Source organism: Pseudopipra pipra, chromosome 18, assembly GCF_036250125.1.
Source record: "Pseudopipra pipra isolate bDixPip1 chromosome 18, bDixPip1.hap1, whole genome shotgun sequence".
Taxonomy (NCBI): Eukaryota; Metazoa; Chordata; class Aves; order Passeriformes; family Pipridae; genus Pseudopipra; species Pseudopipra pipra.
The window spans coordinates 4,863,452-4,878,966 of NC_087566.1; the positions used below are offsets into that span (position 1 = coordinate 4,863,452).

A 15,515-nucleotide genomic window follows, 5' to 3' on the forward strand; every position below is an offset into this window, starting at 1 on the left:
TCAGCCGAGCACCGGGCCCGGCCCTGCGCCAACAGCGTAAGTGCCGCGTGTGGCCGCGGCTGCCGTGAGGGAGTTACGCCAGTGGCGTAGTGGGGCGCGGGGCGCGGCCGTGGAGCGCCGCGGGCGCTGAGGGGCGGCCCCTCAGGGCGGGGGGGCTGTGAGGGCACGAGGGGACGGCGCCCTGGGGTCCCGGTGTGGGGCGGTTCTACCTCGCCTCTCTGCTGAAGTGTGCGGTCTCTCTTCTCGCCCCCTGTTTTCAAAGTAGTTACAGTTGAGAAAAATTAAAAATTGAGGAAAAATTCAGAGTGAACACAACGGTGGTCGAGTTACGGGGCAGGAAGACAGCAGGTGAGCGCCTTGAGGTGCAAGGGTCGAAGAGAGCTCAGGGAGTTTTGGACCAGGTTTTCTTTCCTAATCTTCTCCAAAATGTCACTATGACCAGCTAGAATGTGTAGTAAAGGTTTCTGTTATCATTACGTAGTTTCACGGATGTTCAGAGGAAGGGGCATGGGAAGAACATAGCATTGCAATGTTGCTGGCAGAGCTTATGGGTGTTCTGGGTTGTGAGATGTGATCTGGTATCAGGGAAAAACTCTGGATGGCTTGTACTGTGAAATATTTGGTCTCAGTGCAGATAGTGAAATTGTCAAGATTTTTTTCATTATGTCTAAGTAACAATTATTATAATCAAGGGTTTTAAACTGGATTTTACTGATCCAAAGTAATTCTGATCAGCCGGATTAAAATACATAACAGGAATAGATTCTGCTTTGTTGATCTTCAAAATCCATAAAAGAAAAATTACTACTTTAAAAAGTATTTCCTGGAAAGGATTCATTTTTTTTCTGCAACATTTTAGAGCAGATTATTTAAAGAAGAATTTACTTTCCTAACTATACTTCTGCTAACTATATATTTGTAAAGTTTCACCATATTTCCATAGGAAGAATGTGAACTTTTTTCAGGGTAGAAGGGGCAGGAGAAAACTGGAGACTTCATTTATCCTTCAGGGTTGACTCGGCTTTGGGCATGAATTTTGCTGTCTTGTCCTTCACCGTAGCTTGGAATACTGATGTTAGTGGTCATGGTGTTAAGTTATTTTATGTATGCCTTCTGCATGCCTGCCTCAAATCCTTTGTCTATCCACAGAATCCGCTGGTGCTCCTGTTCTTGCAGCGTTGAGATAAGGAGGGTTGTGATGCCGTGGAGACACCATGTTCCCAGCCCTCCCTGGTGACTGAATCCCCTTTCAGCTCTGTAAGAAGAGAAAATCTGAATCTCAGCACCGATCATTCTCAGTATTTTTAGCAGCTTTGTATTTCTTAATTTTTTTTTTCCCTCTAATGGTGTGTCTAATTTGTTGATTTGGTAAATTGGGATATGTTTATGCATGTGTGAGATTTAGATAAAATACAATAAATGTAAGTGAAGATGGCCCCTCAATTTCGATATATTTCTGTTTGTTTGCTTTGGTTCCTCCAGTACTTCGCATTCACCGAGATTGTTGAACTGGGGGTATTTTTGTAGCTTAGTTTGTGAAAGAGCTTTAGGAGATGAGCAGTGAGTCAGCCTATGCACACATGACAGAAGCAAGTTAGTGTTTGAAACTCTTACCCAACTAGTGGAGTTTTTCTTTTTAGAACTATAGTTCCGACATTAATTAAGACATTAATATTGCCATACAGTCATTCAAGCTTGTCAGAAGGGTGGGAGCACCCCATAAAAAGGCTCTAGATCTCTCAAATTTTATATGGTCACAGGTAGCATAAGTAGAACTGTCCATATGGTAATGGATAAATACTGTAATGTTGCTTTCTTTGGTGAATAACCCATCAGCTGCAAATCTGGATTCTTTGGGGGGAAGTGGCTGTTCTGGTGTGGTCGAGATCACATGGGTGTCTGAAGTGGTTTAAAAGCAACTCCTCACAAAAGAGAATAAAAAATTATTTCTAAGTAGGGGACTAGCAATTTTGCTGAGCATTGTTCTTATTGTAGGGTTGTAAAACACAACTGTAGGTTTTTTGTTATGTACTTGCTCGCTGTTTAAAATTACTTGCCTGCATTCATTTGCCCTTTAACGTTTTTAGTCTGCTGCAGGAGTGGGAGAGGCTTGTCTCCTTGTTCCAAGCCTGTTCCAGCATTATCAACATATGACTGTTAGAATGGGAGAGCTTTCTTTTCTTCTGAAATTTGGAAATTTAAATCCTAATGAAATACATAGCAAAATCTTTTAGCATCCTAAATTGCAGTCTGGCACAGTAAATGCTGTCTAAATTAATGAGTCGATTAACAATACTTAGGTAATACAAAAGAGCTGTGTGATTTCTTATTCCTTGTTTTTGGTGTTTTGCACATTAGAAAGCAAGATTACTAATGACTAGAAAGGCATTTATATAATTCAGAATGTCTCATTAGTGGCATGCGCATCCTGACTCTAAAGCTGAGATGAAATCAAGTTGAAATGCTGAAAAAATCCCTTAGGAGTTTCTTTATAATTGTACTATGCTTAATATTAGCACCGTAAGAGTTTCCCACTCCCTCAGCTCCTTGGCAGTTGTGTTAATCCTGCTCTTTGTATCCATATATACAACTATGTTTAAAGGCAATGGAACTGTTTCGTTATATGGGATTAGGGGCCATCGGGTTTATTATGGAGCGGTGTCTGATCAGAGGAATCTGTAGGACCACTAAACTCAGGTTTTTTATTTCTAAACCCAGGGTCCTGCGCATAGTTAAATCACTCCAACTCCGCCTTCCCGGTCTGTGGAAGAGCGGGAGGAAGGGAATTGTTGCAAGCCTGTTGCTATGGCCACGTAGGAGCGGGCTGAGCTGTTTGTGTGGCTGGAATCCTGCTGCATCAGCTGCTGCACGGTGAGTCCTTCCTTACACTTTGCTACATGATGGAAATGCTCTTATTAGAACGTTCTTTGAACGCCACTAAGAAATTGGAACCCTATTAAGGGTCCCCTCCCCCAGCAACCCACGAGGTTTCATTGCATAACCAAATTGATATGTCTCAGGTGAGACATTTAAATGCATTTGTGCTTTTCATGTGAGCATTATTCTTTTTCCATGTCAGACTATCTACTGATTTCATTCTTTCTGGGCTGATCTTGGATGAAAGTTTGATGTTGTGCCAAGAAATGTGGCAGCTTCATCTTTCTTCCTTTCTCCCTCTGACCAAATGAAATCTGGTAGCCCCTAACATTTATTAATGTGCTCAGTGCAGAGGCATTTGAAACAATGATGAGCAAGATTTTCAAATTAAGCACTGCAAAATCCTTTGAGGGCTAAAGTGCAAGCACTTGTGTTGAATTAAGTGAGCAATTCTCTGCCCTCCCATGGAATTAGAGTTGGTTCCTTGTGGTTTCAGAAGGTCACTGTTTGCTACTAGAGCTGTGCACTCTGAAGTGGTCCCTTTTACATAAGAAACAGGTTTCCCTCAATGCAAATTAAGTGAAAGAACTGCCAAAAAGACAAAAAAAAAAAGTCTGTAAGAACTTAGTTAAGTTTTTGTTTGATCATATTGTCCCTGTATTGAGGTAATTCCTGAATATTATGTTTTTCTTTGCATATTTTCTCTCTGCTAGTATTTAACTGGATTTGGAGGATGAAGTCCAGCCTAATGCATTTTGTTCCCCCAGTGAGTAGGGACAGAATAATCTCCCAGTTTCCCAAGGTAAGCATTCTGTATAGCCCATGCCACACTGATCTATCTTTCCCTTGTGCTAATACTATTTTAATTTAACTTAATGTACACTTGTTGTCTTCTCTTAAAATTACAGATTATTTAAGAATTTCTCTCAAAGTTTAATGTGACCTCAAATTCCCATTCAATGCTGACCTCTTTAATAATAATCCTCACTTCTTCTTTTTAACCTTTACAAAAAGTGACTCTTGCCACAAAAGTGTTATCTTATAATATTTATCTTGTTATTTCAGCAAAACATTAATAATTACATGCTTAAAGAGCTCCAACACCAAGGGGAAATAGGAACCATAGCTTATCTTAAATATGCAAAAAAAGTCTAATTAGGAGGCTTTGGCTGAAGAATTTGAGGCAATTTTAATTTTCTGTTTGTATAGGAACCTTAGTCATACAGTAGATCAAATGTAGCAGGCACTGTAGAAACACAGACAAAAGCCCTTTGATGTCCCCAAAGACTTCTTTATTTGAAGTATAATAGAAGAGTAAAGGACATGGAAGGACAAGGAATTACCATTCCATTTTTTCAGTTGTTCAAAAGACCGTTTTAAGGGAGTTAGCATTTTTTTCCATGCTTGATCTCAGCCACATATTTTGATTTTATGAAAAATATAATAGGTATTTTTAGCAAATATTAAATCAAATACATTTTCTTCATTTTTAACTAATTCCTAGTTAAAGGTTGATAATAAAAACAGTGCTTCACACTTAGAAGAGATTGAAAAGACTTCATAGGAATAATGACTTGCTGGTGGTGTTCTCCCATCTGTGTCTGTCTTGTGTGCCTTAGATCACTGGGATAATTCAAGGCACTTACTGTGGTACAGAAAGATGAGCAAATGTGTTTGGCTGTGGGTGCTTGGATGCTGATGCTCAGAAAGGTGGTCAAATGATGATCCCAAGGAGTTTTACAACACAGCTGTGGGGAAGCCTGACTGCCTTCCAACCCAGGCTATCTCTTTTCTTATGCCAGGATAACTCTGTGCTTGACAAACTCTGAATAATCTTCTTCCCTGTTTTTCCTTGCTGATTTGCTCTTGCCAAGCAGCCCTGAGGCAGTTTGTCCCAGCAGCTGTTCTGTGTTTCAGTGGTACACACCTGAGGCCTGTCTGCAGCTTAAGGAGCACTTCCACACACAGGTCAGCACTGCCTGGCAGCAGAGCACTGCAACAGCAGGGTGAGTTTGGAACAAACCAGGTATGCAACAAAGAAAGTATTTTCAGTTCTTGATAGCCTCCTTTCTTTACTGGCTTTTCCTTCCTCATTCCTCATGTTCCTCACTCCAGTGTGTTTCAAGGCAGCCAAGCCCATGCACATGGCAGTTCCCTGACCTGTTTGACAGTAAATGAACAAAGTGCCTCTTCTTCCCAGGAGTGTCAAAGACACTTTTACTGCTGGCATACATAGCACTGAAAAAACGGTGGAGCAGTTTAGCAACAAATAGTTTTTCAGCCCCTTTGAATTAAACACTTCAAAGTATTTACTTCGTTCAAAAGATCCAGCAGATCCAGCCTTGTGTTCTCTGTTGTGTTCCAAAGGAGCAGACAATAAAGGCTTTGGAGGGATAGAAACACAGCAGTTCTAAGTTTCTTGAAACACCTAAGAATCTAGTTTTAGTCTTTTTTGAAGTTTACATGCTGAGAAGTTCTCTTAAATGGTTCCTTAAAACTGAAGCAAAATTCTGGTAAATATATAGCATTGGAAAATCCAAATAAGCTGTTTTATGCCCTAGTAATAATCTTGAAGTTATTTTCTTCCCCCACCTTCTCTCTCTCCCAGAGCTGTTACCATTACTGATTTAATCTCCTGAAGCAAGGCAGGAAAGCTAAACTATGTTAGAAATCATCACTATTCAGTCAAAATAAATAGCTGTATGTTTTAGTGATAAATGCTTCTGTGCTTCAGTGTGAAGAATCTTCCATAAAGTGGAGCTTCTATGAATACTGACAGTTAGCTCACTGTTCTTTCAAATCTGCAGTTGGTGATTACCACAAGACTTGTAATGATATACATCTTTAAATGCAACATTTTATTCATTTCACTTGGCAGTCTTGCTAAAAAAGAAAAAAGAAAGCTAAAATGTATCACCCTGAGAGACATCAGTGACTTTACTACTTTTTTAGGAGCACAGTCACTATCTTAGTTTCATGGTAATTTGCTACATCCTTTATTGAATTGAGGCATTTTCCCCTTCTGATGCCAACATCTCTGTGTTTTGAGGTTTGGTTTTTTGTTTGTTTGTGGTTTGGTTTTGTTTTGTTTTTTAATTTCCAGAGTAAACCTACTGTCCAGTTAACTTATTCTAGTAACAGAGTACCGCTAAAAAGCTTTACATTTTGGCTTTGTGAATAAAATTAAACACTTTTCTGTCACTGCTTTCTAGAAGTGATTATTATTCAGTGATTTAAATAATTTTTTGGTGTAATGGGGGTAAAAGGGCAGCCAGTGTTTTGTACAGTACTTGTAAAGCTTGACAGGAATAACCATTATCTTCCTTTTCCATTATCCCAAGTAATAAAATATTTCTTTGTCATTTGGAAAGCTAGTCTGAGAAATTCAGTAGCTAATGGCTGTAGTTAAGACTCTCTGAATATTCCATCAGTGTGTTAAATTGTCTAATCTGGAGAGTTTTTTTCCCCAATACAAGTTAATGGAACACACACCTCTAAACCATCACTTACTTTTTTGCTTTTCCCCGAAGGTCATCGATTTTACTCAGTATTTTCTCAGTAACAGTTAATCAGGCAGAGACATTTCAGCAGCATAGGGGCCTGTGACCACTCAGTTATTGTTGATTGGCACCAAAAACACCTTCTTTTTTTTTAGAAATATTAGTCACATGGCTTACCAATCAAGATTTGGACTATTTAGAACAGGTAACTTAGAATCAGCATCACATGGAAATCTGATGTAACCAGAAATAGTATTCAGTAGATTAATGCCTTTGTTTAAAAAGCCATTCCTTGCTAGAAAAGAACATTAAACCTCTTAAGCCATTTTTACCAATCCAAGTTTAGGTCAGCAAGAACACTTCCATTCACTTATCCCCCTGTATCTCCTAAAAGGTACACTCAGGTGCAATTTGAAGAATGCAGGCTGAGTCACCCAAAGCCCATCTGCTGTATCCTGGAGCAAAGAGGATTATTTACATGAAGCCAGCTTCAGATTAATATTATTCCAGGTAGTCAGAAAATGTATTGGCTCTAACCTTGTGGGTTATTTTTCCCAGAGACACATTCTGCAGTGGGTTATTTTATTATCAGCAATTTTTTGTTTCTGCATTTAGGGCTTTATTTGTACTGTTAAAGTCAATGAGAAACTTGTGATTAATTTTAATGCAAAGGATGTAGATACTCTATGGTCTTATGTGTAAACTGTCAAATGTATACACCTGTAGTCAAAGCAATTTTAATGCAATAGAAGTCATATCCCACTGGACTAAAATTAAGAAAAAAATATAGAGAGTAATAAACAGACTATTTCTGCTCCAGAAGGGTTTGTTTTTTTGGTGACCTCCTTTCTTGCAATTTAAGGTTCTGCTCGTGCAGCACAGTGGCACTTTGGGAAACTTAAGTCACAGGTACATGTACTCATCACTTGCAATTTAAGGATCTAAATCAGAATTTTTAGAGAGAGACTGTTGAAATTGCAACTGAAACCATGTAACATTTTCAAATATTTATAACAGGCTGAAAATATCCAAAGTGGTTGTGGTAGGAGACCTGTATGTTGGGAAAACCAGTCTTATCAACAGGTACAGTATATCTCAGCAGATGGTTTGATTTTTCTGTTTCTCAAGTAAGTGTTATAACATTTCCTTGCTGTCCACTGAGAGTAGCACTTCATGAACCTGAACCAGAACTTCATGGGTTTGTTATTAAATGAAAGACAAAACTAAGACTATGGTATGAGAAAGGCTTAATACACCAACACAGGTGGTCATGCTCTAGCACTTCAATCAGTTTATGTTATATTCTGAAGTACTTTTATCCACTCAAATATTATACATTGTTTTCTTAAGACATTCAGTCTAAAGGCTAAACAACTGGGGAAAAAAAATTCAGTGTCTGAGTCTTGGTTTCATGTTTTCTCCTTAGTTGCAGGGCTGTTCACTGAGCCCTTTTCAGCTGTCCTTGTGTGGGTCCCTGGACTCATTTCTACAGCTGCAAGACTGTAGGAGAAGCTCGAGCAGAGGGACCTTTAAGGCAGAATACCTTAAAAAATACTTACTTGATTCTTTACTGAATGTTAAAAACAGCTCTTATGCTTTTTGTATTTAAGTCCAGTGAACAGATCACTGAATTTCTGTAGCTTATTATCACTGTGACACCTTTTTCTCTATGCTTGGAGCATTGTCATGGTTATTATTTCTTCAAGTTCTTAAGCAGAACTTAAAACCCCCTAATCTCATTGACAATCATTTGAGTCATTATTTGTGACCCAAAATACATTCCCTTGTAAGTAAAACTATAAGATACTGTACATTCCTTGACAGTCCAAAAATGTTCTGATTCTCATCTCATCCTGAAAGCTTACTAGGTGTTTGTGCTTCATAATTTGCTATACAGTATCTCCTTTTTTTTAATCAGTGTCTTAGTGTTTTCATATATGCTTCTACAATATATAGCCAATCCACAGTTAGTTAATTATTTCCTTCATAATTTACCCTGACAGTTTTGCAGTTATTTGTAGTTGTGTCTTACTAATATTTCATCCCTTTTTTTTAATTGCAGATTTTGTAAAGATAATTTTGACCGAGACTACAAGGCAACCATTGGAGTGGATTTTGAAATGGAACGTTTTGAGATAATTGGAATCCCATATCATCTCCAGATGTAAGTTGAAACTGGATGGTTAAGCATTGCTCAGAGTACAGTCTCAGCAGAGCTTGTATTGCTGCAGGCTCCAGTGAAATAAAGATTTTTTGAAAATAAGGAAATTGCACAAATGTGTTCTGAAAAAAAAGGTTCTGTACCTGGACCTGCAGTTTTAGTAAAAATTTTGCTGTCTTGGATTTCTCATCCCTAAAAAACGTTACAAGCTTGTCAGTGAAAATTCATCTTGGATGTCTTGTGCCATTTCAGTAGAGTTCTGCCTCTTTTACTCAACTTTCATGAAAGAGAAGTGGCAGCTTTTGACACAACCTTTGTCCAGTTCTAGGGTTACCCCAGTCTGTCACTTGGGTTTAAAAGGCACTGAACTTGGCTTTACTGGGAGTTTTATTCCTGCAGCCATTGAAATGAATATTAAGGTGTTCAGTGATTTCAACACCTCTTAGTTAGGGACTAATTAATTATCCCCAAGTCATAAAAAGACTGGAGTGTTTTTATTAGTATGTGAACCTGTTATCTTTGATTTTCAGCTTCATTTGTCAGACTAGTGGGAATCCTGCCCTTCTTTGACCTGCTTTGGGTCTGTTGAAGGAAGTCCTTTGGTGTTTCCAGTGGCTGAAAATGTTTTTCTGTAGAGGGCATTATGGAATTATTTGTGCTGTAGTGTGACCTAAAGCAGAAATAAGATGCTTTGCATGAGGTATTTTAGTGCATGAATCTTAAAAACCTTTTCACTTGGGAACACTTTTTTTTCAGTGACATCACTGATGTAAATAGATGGCTCATGGTATTTATTGAAATATACTTAGGAATCCATTTCCCACTCATTTCAGTGCAATTGTGTTTTGGAAAATTCTCCCAGGCCTTTGAGTCCCTCTAAAAACGTAGATTCATGTAGCAGTGTTTTGCAAACTGAAGCAATAAGGTTCATGAGCTACTGAACATCAGGTTGCATTATCTGCCAGGTCCTCAGGAGCTGGGTAGAACGTTTCCATGTGATAAGCACTAGTGCCCCCTCCTGCTGCGAGATTGCCATACAAGATAAATTTGAAGTATCCCTGAGTGGCAGCACTGGGCTACAACAGCCCCAAACCTCTGCAGTGCTGGCAGTACCTGAGGGCACTGCATATCATGTTCATTAATAAAAAGCACTTTCTTGATTTTATTTAATGGTGTCATTAGTAGCTGGTAGACTGAGCTGTAGGTCTCTAATTTGTAGTGTATGGACAGATATCCCATCTAGCAGCTGCAAGACTCTAACATGGGTTAATACATGATTTATTTAGTATTGGCACAGGAAATGTATAAAATTAGACTGCCCCAGAAATCCATGCAAATGGCATAGATAAAAAAAATGTTTTGAGGAAAGGGTATTGCCATGCAGAATAAAAATATTTGAATTGTGTCTCCAAAATGAACGGTATTTAAAAAAAAAAAGGTTAAAACAGAGTTCACATGTCTTCATTAAAGAATAGAGCTTTACTGTATTTCTATCAGGAGTTAATGAATAACACGTTCCAGATGGTGACACTTCTCTGGTATCATATTCTTCTCTGCCCTGTGCCAGTCTGCTGCTTCATTACCATGTTTACTCAGGTTACACTGGGTTTCATTAACCTGAAATTTCTTTTTTCCCCCCATTGCACAGATGGGACACAGCAGGTCAGGAAAAGTTCAAGTGCATTGCATCTGCTTACTACCGAGGAGCAGAGGGTGAGAACAATATTAATTTGATCCTGGCTGTGTCAGGAGGTTGTATTTTATCCAGAAATGTATATGCTTATATGCTCCTTGGGAAGGTACCTGTAGACCCAGTGTGCTGGAATGGATTGTCTGTTCCTGCAGGGAAGAAGGGATGAAGAAATTCGTGAATTGATGTGTTGTCACATCTCCAAGCTCTGAATGTTTTGATGATGCAGTGATAAAAATTGGCACTCGTGTCTAAGGGGAAAAGAATTTGGGTTTGGGTGAGATTAATGCTGGAGTTAGAAGTGGATATTTCTGGCATTTCCTTTGGTAAGAGACAATTTCTGCAGGAATTAGTGGTCCCAAAACAAAAGGGTTAATGGCACCGTGGACTGCAGACTACAGGTAAAGATGAAATATGGTTGAAGACTAAGGACTTAAGTCTTACTGGGTGCTAGAAAAGGAAAAGGAATGAGCAAATGGATAGTCTTCCACCTCCTGTGTGTTAAATCTGTTCTTGCACCTTATATGTAAACATTCTCTCTGTTTAACAAGATAGGTTGGAGAGAATTCTGATACACCTTCTAACTTAATTACTTTTTATTCTGTTCTTGTCTTTTATTGCAGTTATAATAACAGTGTTTGATCTGGCTGATATCCAAACTTTGGATCACACCAAGTAAGTTTCTGCATTTTGGCTTATCCTTGAAAGGTTTTACAGCAGGTTTAATTGCCTTCCATATGTAGGTGTTGAGAACTTGCTGGATCATGAGTGTATTTTCTCCTGAGCTAAGAAATGAAAAATGACAGTCACTTGTTTGGATTGCATAGGGTGGGATTTTTCTGAAGAAAATGCAGGGCGTAGATTTGAACTATTTACACTTGACTGCCTTTAAAGTCAGTGCAGAGAAAAAGGCACTTCAGTCAAAGCTTGATCCTTCCAAAACTAGACATGCAGGAAGAGATGAAGTACACCCCAAAAGCATTCTTTTTTTACTTCATTTGCTATAAATAGAATAACAGGCTGACATCTAATGTAAGTGGTGAAAATGATGAGATGCATCTCATGCATAATGTCTCAAGAGCCTCACGTTTTTTAGGTACACTGATATCCTCAAATTATTTTCTTTCTCTAGTTTCTGAAGTGATTCTCTGGGGAGGTAGCCTGTCAAAAAGAGGAGAGAAAATTAAGAACTCAAAGTATATGTAGATATAGCTAAACTTACTGGTTCAGATGCTTGTAATGGTTTGGTTACAACAGCATGTTAATTGTTATGGATAAACTCCTTCTGCTTTCAGTGCAGGATGCAAAACCCTACATGGATCTATGATCCACACCGTTGTCACAGTTCAGAGCATGTGTATTTCTAATGTGCTGTTTTGACTGTAATGCAGGTATAGGCTTCTTTACAACCTGTATTCTGTCTTATTTGAATGTGTACTATGGTACTTAGCTCATTTACATAGGACTTTGTAAAATAATATATATATTAGTGTCTCTGCTTGGCTGAAAGTAATTGAAGCCTGTGAACCTGATTTCCCACACACGCACACACTCCCTTCCCTCCTTGACTTGTGTTGGATGACTCAAGAGAAACTTGATTGCCAGAGTAACAAAAATATAAAAGCTTGTGAGACAAGAATCATACAGCCTTCAGGGGAGAATCATACTCCCTTCAACAGGGAGCTGTTTTATAATGCTGAATAGATTATTTCACTCTTCTTTATTCCCTTTTCTATCTAATCTGCTATGTGGTTCAGACCTTTCCCTTTTTTCCTGCCTTCTTATTCCTTATCTCGATCAAAACTTTGCCCTCTCCTTAATAATAGGAAATGCCCTCTCTGGGTGCTATAATTATTGTTGAATTTGTCCTCTGAATGTGGATATGTTTGAACTTTGTTAGTGGAAGACGTATTCAAAGGACTTGGAATAGCTCTGGATCTCTTTCTGTCTGGAAAAAAAGCCTTTTGAAACTCTCACATAAGTTCATCCTCTCACTTTTCTTGTGACCCCATTATCTGTTACCTTCTCCTATATTCCTCATTCCCTCTGACTGATTCTGTCATTTCTCTTTTATGTTTCAGACAGTGGCTAGAAGATGCATTGAGGGAGAATGAACCAGATTCCAGCTTCATCTTTCTAGTTGGAACAAAAAAAGATTTGGTGGTGAGTAAATTGAATGCAGATAAGGAAATGGGATTTTCCCTAGTTCCTCTCATGATTTCCCTTACAAGTTGTGCACAATGTTGTTGAGACAAAGACCTTGAGCAAAAAGCTTAACAAGTAAATAGAACAGTGTACTTGGAAACAATTTAAGAAGAGGCTTTCTGAAAAGATAGGTAGTTATGAAATATTTCTTGTGTGGTATTTTTCAAGCACATACAAACGTACCTAATGATCTTGAAGGTTTTTTTAATTTGTTTTTTTTTTAGGGACAGTGTGTTCGTTATTCAGGAACAGGGAAGATTTCTTCCTTACTTGAATATGACATCATTGTTGGAAGAACAGGATATAATGCACTCTCTATACCATTCTCAGTCTTGTGTTTCTCTTCCTGCAGCTATCAATACTTAGTTTTTAAAGATTTCAAAACAAACTTGTTTAATTTCCTGTTTAATTGATTTTTTTTTTATTTCCACCCAACTGCCACAATATCACTTCTGCACTTTGTTTCTTACCCTTTAGTGAAAATAAGTCCTAGAAAATTGTATGTCTGTCAGTTTTTCTGGTACTCTGTGTAGTTTATGCTGCTTTTTCTGAGTTGCAATAAAAGCTAAACGTGCCAGACCTCTGAGGACACACATATGAAGCCTTGTCTAGGCTAGAGTACCTTACTGGAAGTTAATTTCTGATTTTAGAATGTAGTGCTGTCAACTAAAAGGGAGACAAGAGCAAAGCAAAGGACTTTAGGTTCTAGGTATTACTTCAGTGTGAAGCCAGTGTCTTCCCAACTGGATTCATTCTCCTTATCATCTTGATGTCACATAATCATTTCCAAATGTTTAGATTTCCTCTCAAGTTTGCAGGGGTTCTCCACTGTAAGACAATCTACAGAAAACTGTAAAAAGATGACTGGTGTCACCCATCCCAAATAGGCTAGAAATCAAAAGCAAATAGCAGCATACTTATGATTGGTGACAGAGAACAAATGAGAGGGTGAAAAGACCTGAAAACTAAGGGCAAGAAAGCAAAATCCCATTGAAAGGGCAAGAAATTTTAGTCCTAAAAAAGAGCAAAAATAAAAAGGGGGGAAGACCATTGGGTTACAGCACAGTAAAAACTGATGCAATAGAAAAGTGGATATGAGACAGAGACAAAACAGATTAAACCCAAAGAACTGTTGTGATTAATTGGTCCCACAACTCTTCTGCTGAGAGTGAAGGGGTGACAAGGATGTAACTGGGCTGTTGTCTTTCCAGCTCCCTGCCCCTTATGTATTGATACAATGGTTACTCATGTTACCCCCTGCTTTCTTTCAGGGCTGTGGGAGGGGAGTGGAGACTCCATTTTAAAAGCAGTGCTAAATCTGGGAATGTTCTCACAGTCCTGGCTGGTTGCACAAGTTCTAAGGCGAGGTCAGAAAGGCCGCTGAGAAACTGGAAGCATCAGAGGACAGGTGCAAGCAGCAGCTCTGTGCTGTCACCAGCCCAGATACACTTTTATGTTGCAGTTCTTCCATGTTGTCTCCCCAGTCAGATGCTGTGTGTGAGAGGACAGAGCTGGATGCCATCTGCTTGGCCAATGAGATGCGGGCAGAATATTGGTCTGTCTCAGCCAAAACAGGTAAATTACTGCAAAAGATGTAAAATTAACCACAAGAGCTGATGTTGAGGTGGGAGGAACTTATTATCCCCCTCTCCCCCCATTCACTTTTTTTTTGTTGTTGTTCTTGCATTTTGTTGCTATTAGAAACTTCAGGTTTATTAATGATCAAATTTTATTTGTGCATTTTTATTTGTGCTCGCACTTTCGTGCTTGCAGAAAGAAGTAATTGAGCTGCTTCACAGGGTCTGAGCATATTTAATTCATAGATAGTTACATAAATACACATGTGCACCACTATTTAACATTTGCAATGGAAAAAGATTATACCACTAACTGAATTCTCTCTGTTGTGGCTAATAATAAAGGTGCAGTACAGGGTACAGTATTCCAGAGTAAGAAAATTAGAAATTCTCTCTGCAGTGATCGGAATGGAAGACAGATTGTTGGAGAGGCCTGTTCTGTCCCAGTATTGAGCAGTGAGCTGTTCACAGATGTGCTTGTTATGCTTGATCATCTGTTGATGTGCAGTTGTTAAAACACATAATTTCTGTTTTGCTCCCCAGGGGAAAATGTCAAAGAATTCTTTTCCCGAGTTGCTGCCTTGGCCTTTGAACAGTCCATAATAAAGGAGCTGGAGAACACTCCTGGGCACATGGCCCAAATTGGGGCAGGAAATCTCATCAGTATGTGGAGTTTTGTTTTTTATGTATATTTTCCTTGTTTACAGTCTGAAGGACTGGGGAGGTTTTTCAAGCATTAAAAGCCAGTTTCAAACACCTACAAGCCCATTCATGTCACTGTCTACCCAGGTTCTACCCTATGGGAGTGACTGGGTCTGCATCCAGCTTTTGTTACCCTTGGTACTGGATGGTATCATTTCTTGTGAATTGATTTTCTAACTTTGCTGTTTCCACAGACCTGGAGAACATTTTGGAAATCCCAGAAGGCAACGCTCAAGTCAGCCCGAGTTGCTGCTAATTGTCAACTGTTCCTTCAGGCCCCGTGCTTCTCTGCAGCACAGCACAGAGCACCTGCAGCAGTGCAAGCTCTCAGGCCAGAAACAGAGAGCTTTAATTTGGGAAACAAGGGAGGAAAAACTTAGCCCAACTTCCCTTCTGAGAGTTCCCTTGCTGCTGCAGGCTCCTCGTGCAGGGTGGTACAATTGTTACATAAACCTTCCTCTGTGTAGTTGAAACACAACATCCTTAATGCAAGGAGACATTGCCAGTGCCATGTGCTCACCTGTCTGCCAGAAGTGCTTGTAGTCAAAAATGATGTCATTTTAGTGTGTTGTTCTTTGATAATTCTCTAGAAATCTTAGATAGTGAAGTTGCATTCCCATGGGGGCAGGAAACAAGTGGCAGTTCAGAGTAAAGGGTGCTATCCATAAGTTTTTCCCTTTTAAAGTCATAGCATAAAATAACTCTGATCTGCTTTTGTGCATTCCAAGTATTTTGGAACTATTCCAGTAGAAATCTTTTTAAGTATCAGGTATGGATACACAAATGCAGACTGCATAGTTTCC

At 39.0% G+C, this 15,515-nt stretch overlaps 1 protein-coding gene across 4 annotated transcripts; it reads left to right on the forward strand.

Annotated features, from left to right (window-relative positions):
- The first annotated feature begins 147 nt into the window (after nucleotides 1-147).
- Nucleotides 148-15,265, forward strand: RAB36 (RAB36, member RAS oncogene family). Of its 4 annotated transcripts, XM_064675487.1 has the most exons (13): nucleotides 153-401; nucleotides 1,150-1,257; nucleotides 2,719-2,871; nucleotides 3,591-3,679; nucleotides 4,795-4,883; nucleotides 7,395-7,460; nucleotides 8,440-8,541; nucleotides 10,187-10,251; nucleotides 10,852-10,903; nucleotides 12,310-12,391; nucleotides 13,918-14,008; nucleotides 14,554-14,673; nucleotides 14,907-15,265. In XM_064675487.1, exons 4-13 carry the CDS (start codon nucleotides 3,611-3,613, stop codon nucleotides 14,966-14,968), a joined length of 798 nt encoding a protein of 265 aa, XP_064531557.1. In that variant the 5' UTR covers nucleotides 153-401; nucleotides 1,150-1,257; nucleotides 2,719-2,871; nucleotides 3,591-3,610; the 3' UTR covers nucleotides 14,969-15,265. The 4 variants fall into 4 exon arrangements, with proteins under 4 accessions (XP_064531555.1, XP_064531556.1, XP_064531558.1 ...); XM_064675485.1 differs by lacking the exon at nucleotides 14,907-15,265 and having other exon boundaries at nucleotides 148-401; nucleotides 14,554-14,773; XM_064675486.1 differs by lacking the exon at nucleotides 14,907-15,265 and having other exon boundaries at nucleotides 148-348; nucleotides 14,554-14,773.
- The last annotated feature ends 250 nt before the right edge of the window (nucleotides 15,266-15,515 follow it).

Coding starts and splice junctions, on each gene's coding strand:
- RAB36 (XM_064675485.1), top strand. CDS start 3,611: ATGAAGTCCAGCCTAATGCATTTTGTTCCCCCAGTGAGTAGGGACAGA. Junction 3,680..4,794: donor TAATCTCCCAGTTTCCCAAG/GTAAGCATTCTG, acceptor TCTGTGTTTCAG/TGGTACACACCTGAGGCCTG. Junction 14,009..14,553: donor GTCTGTCTCAGCCAAAACAG/GTAAATTACTGC, acceptor TTTGCTCCCCAG/GGGAAAATGTCAAAGAATTC.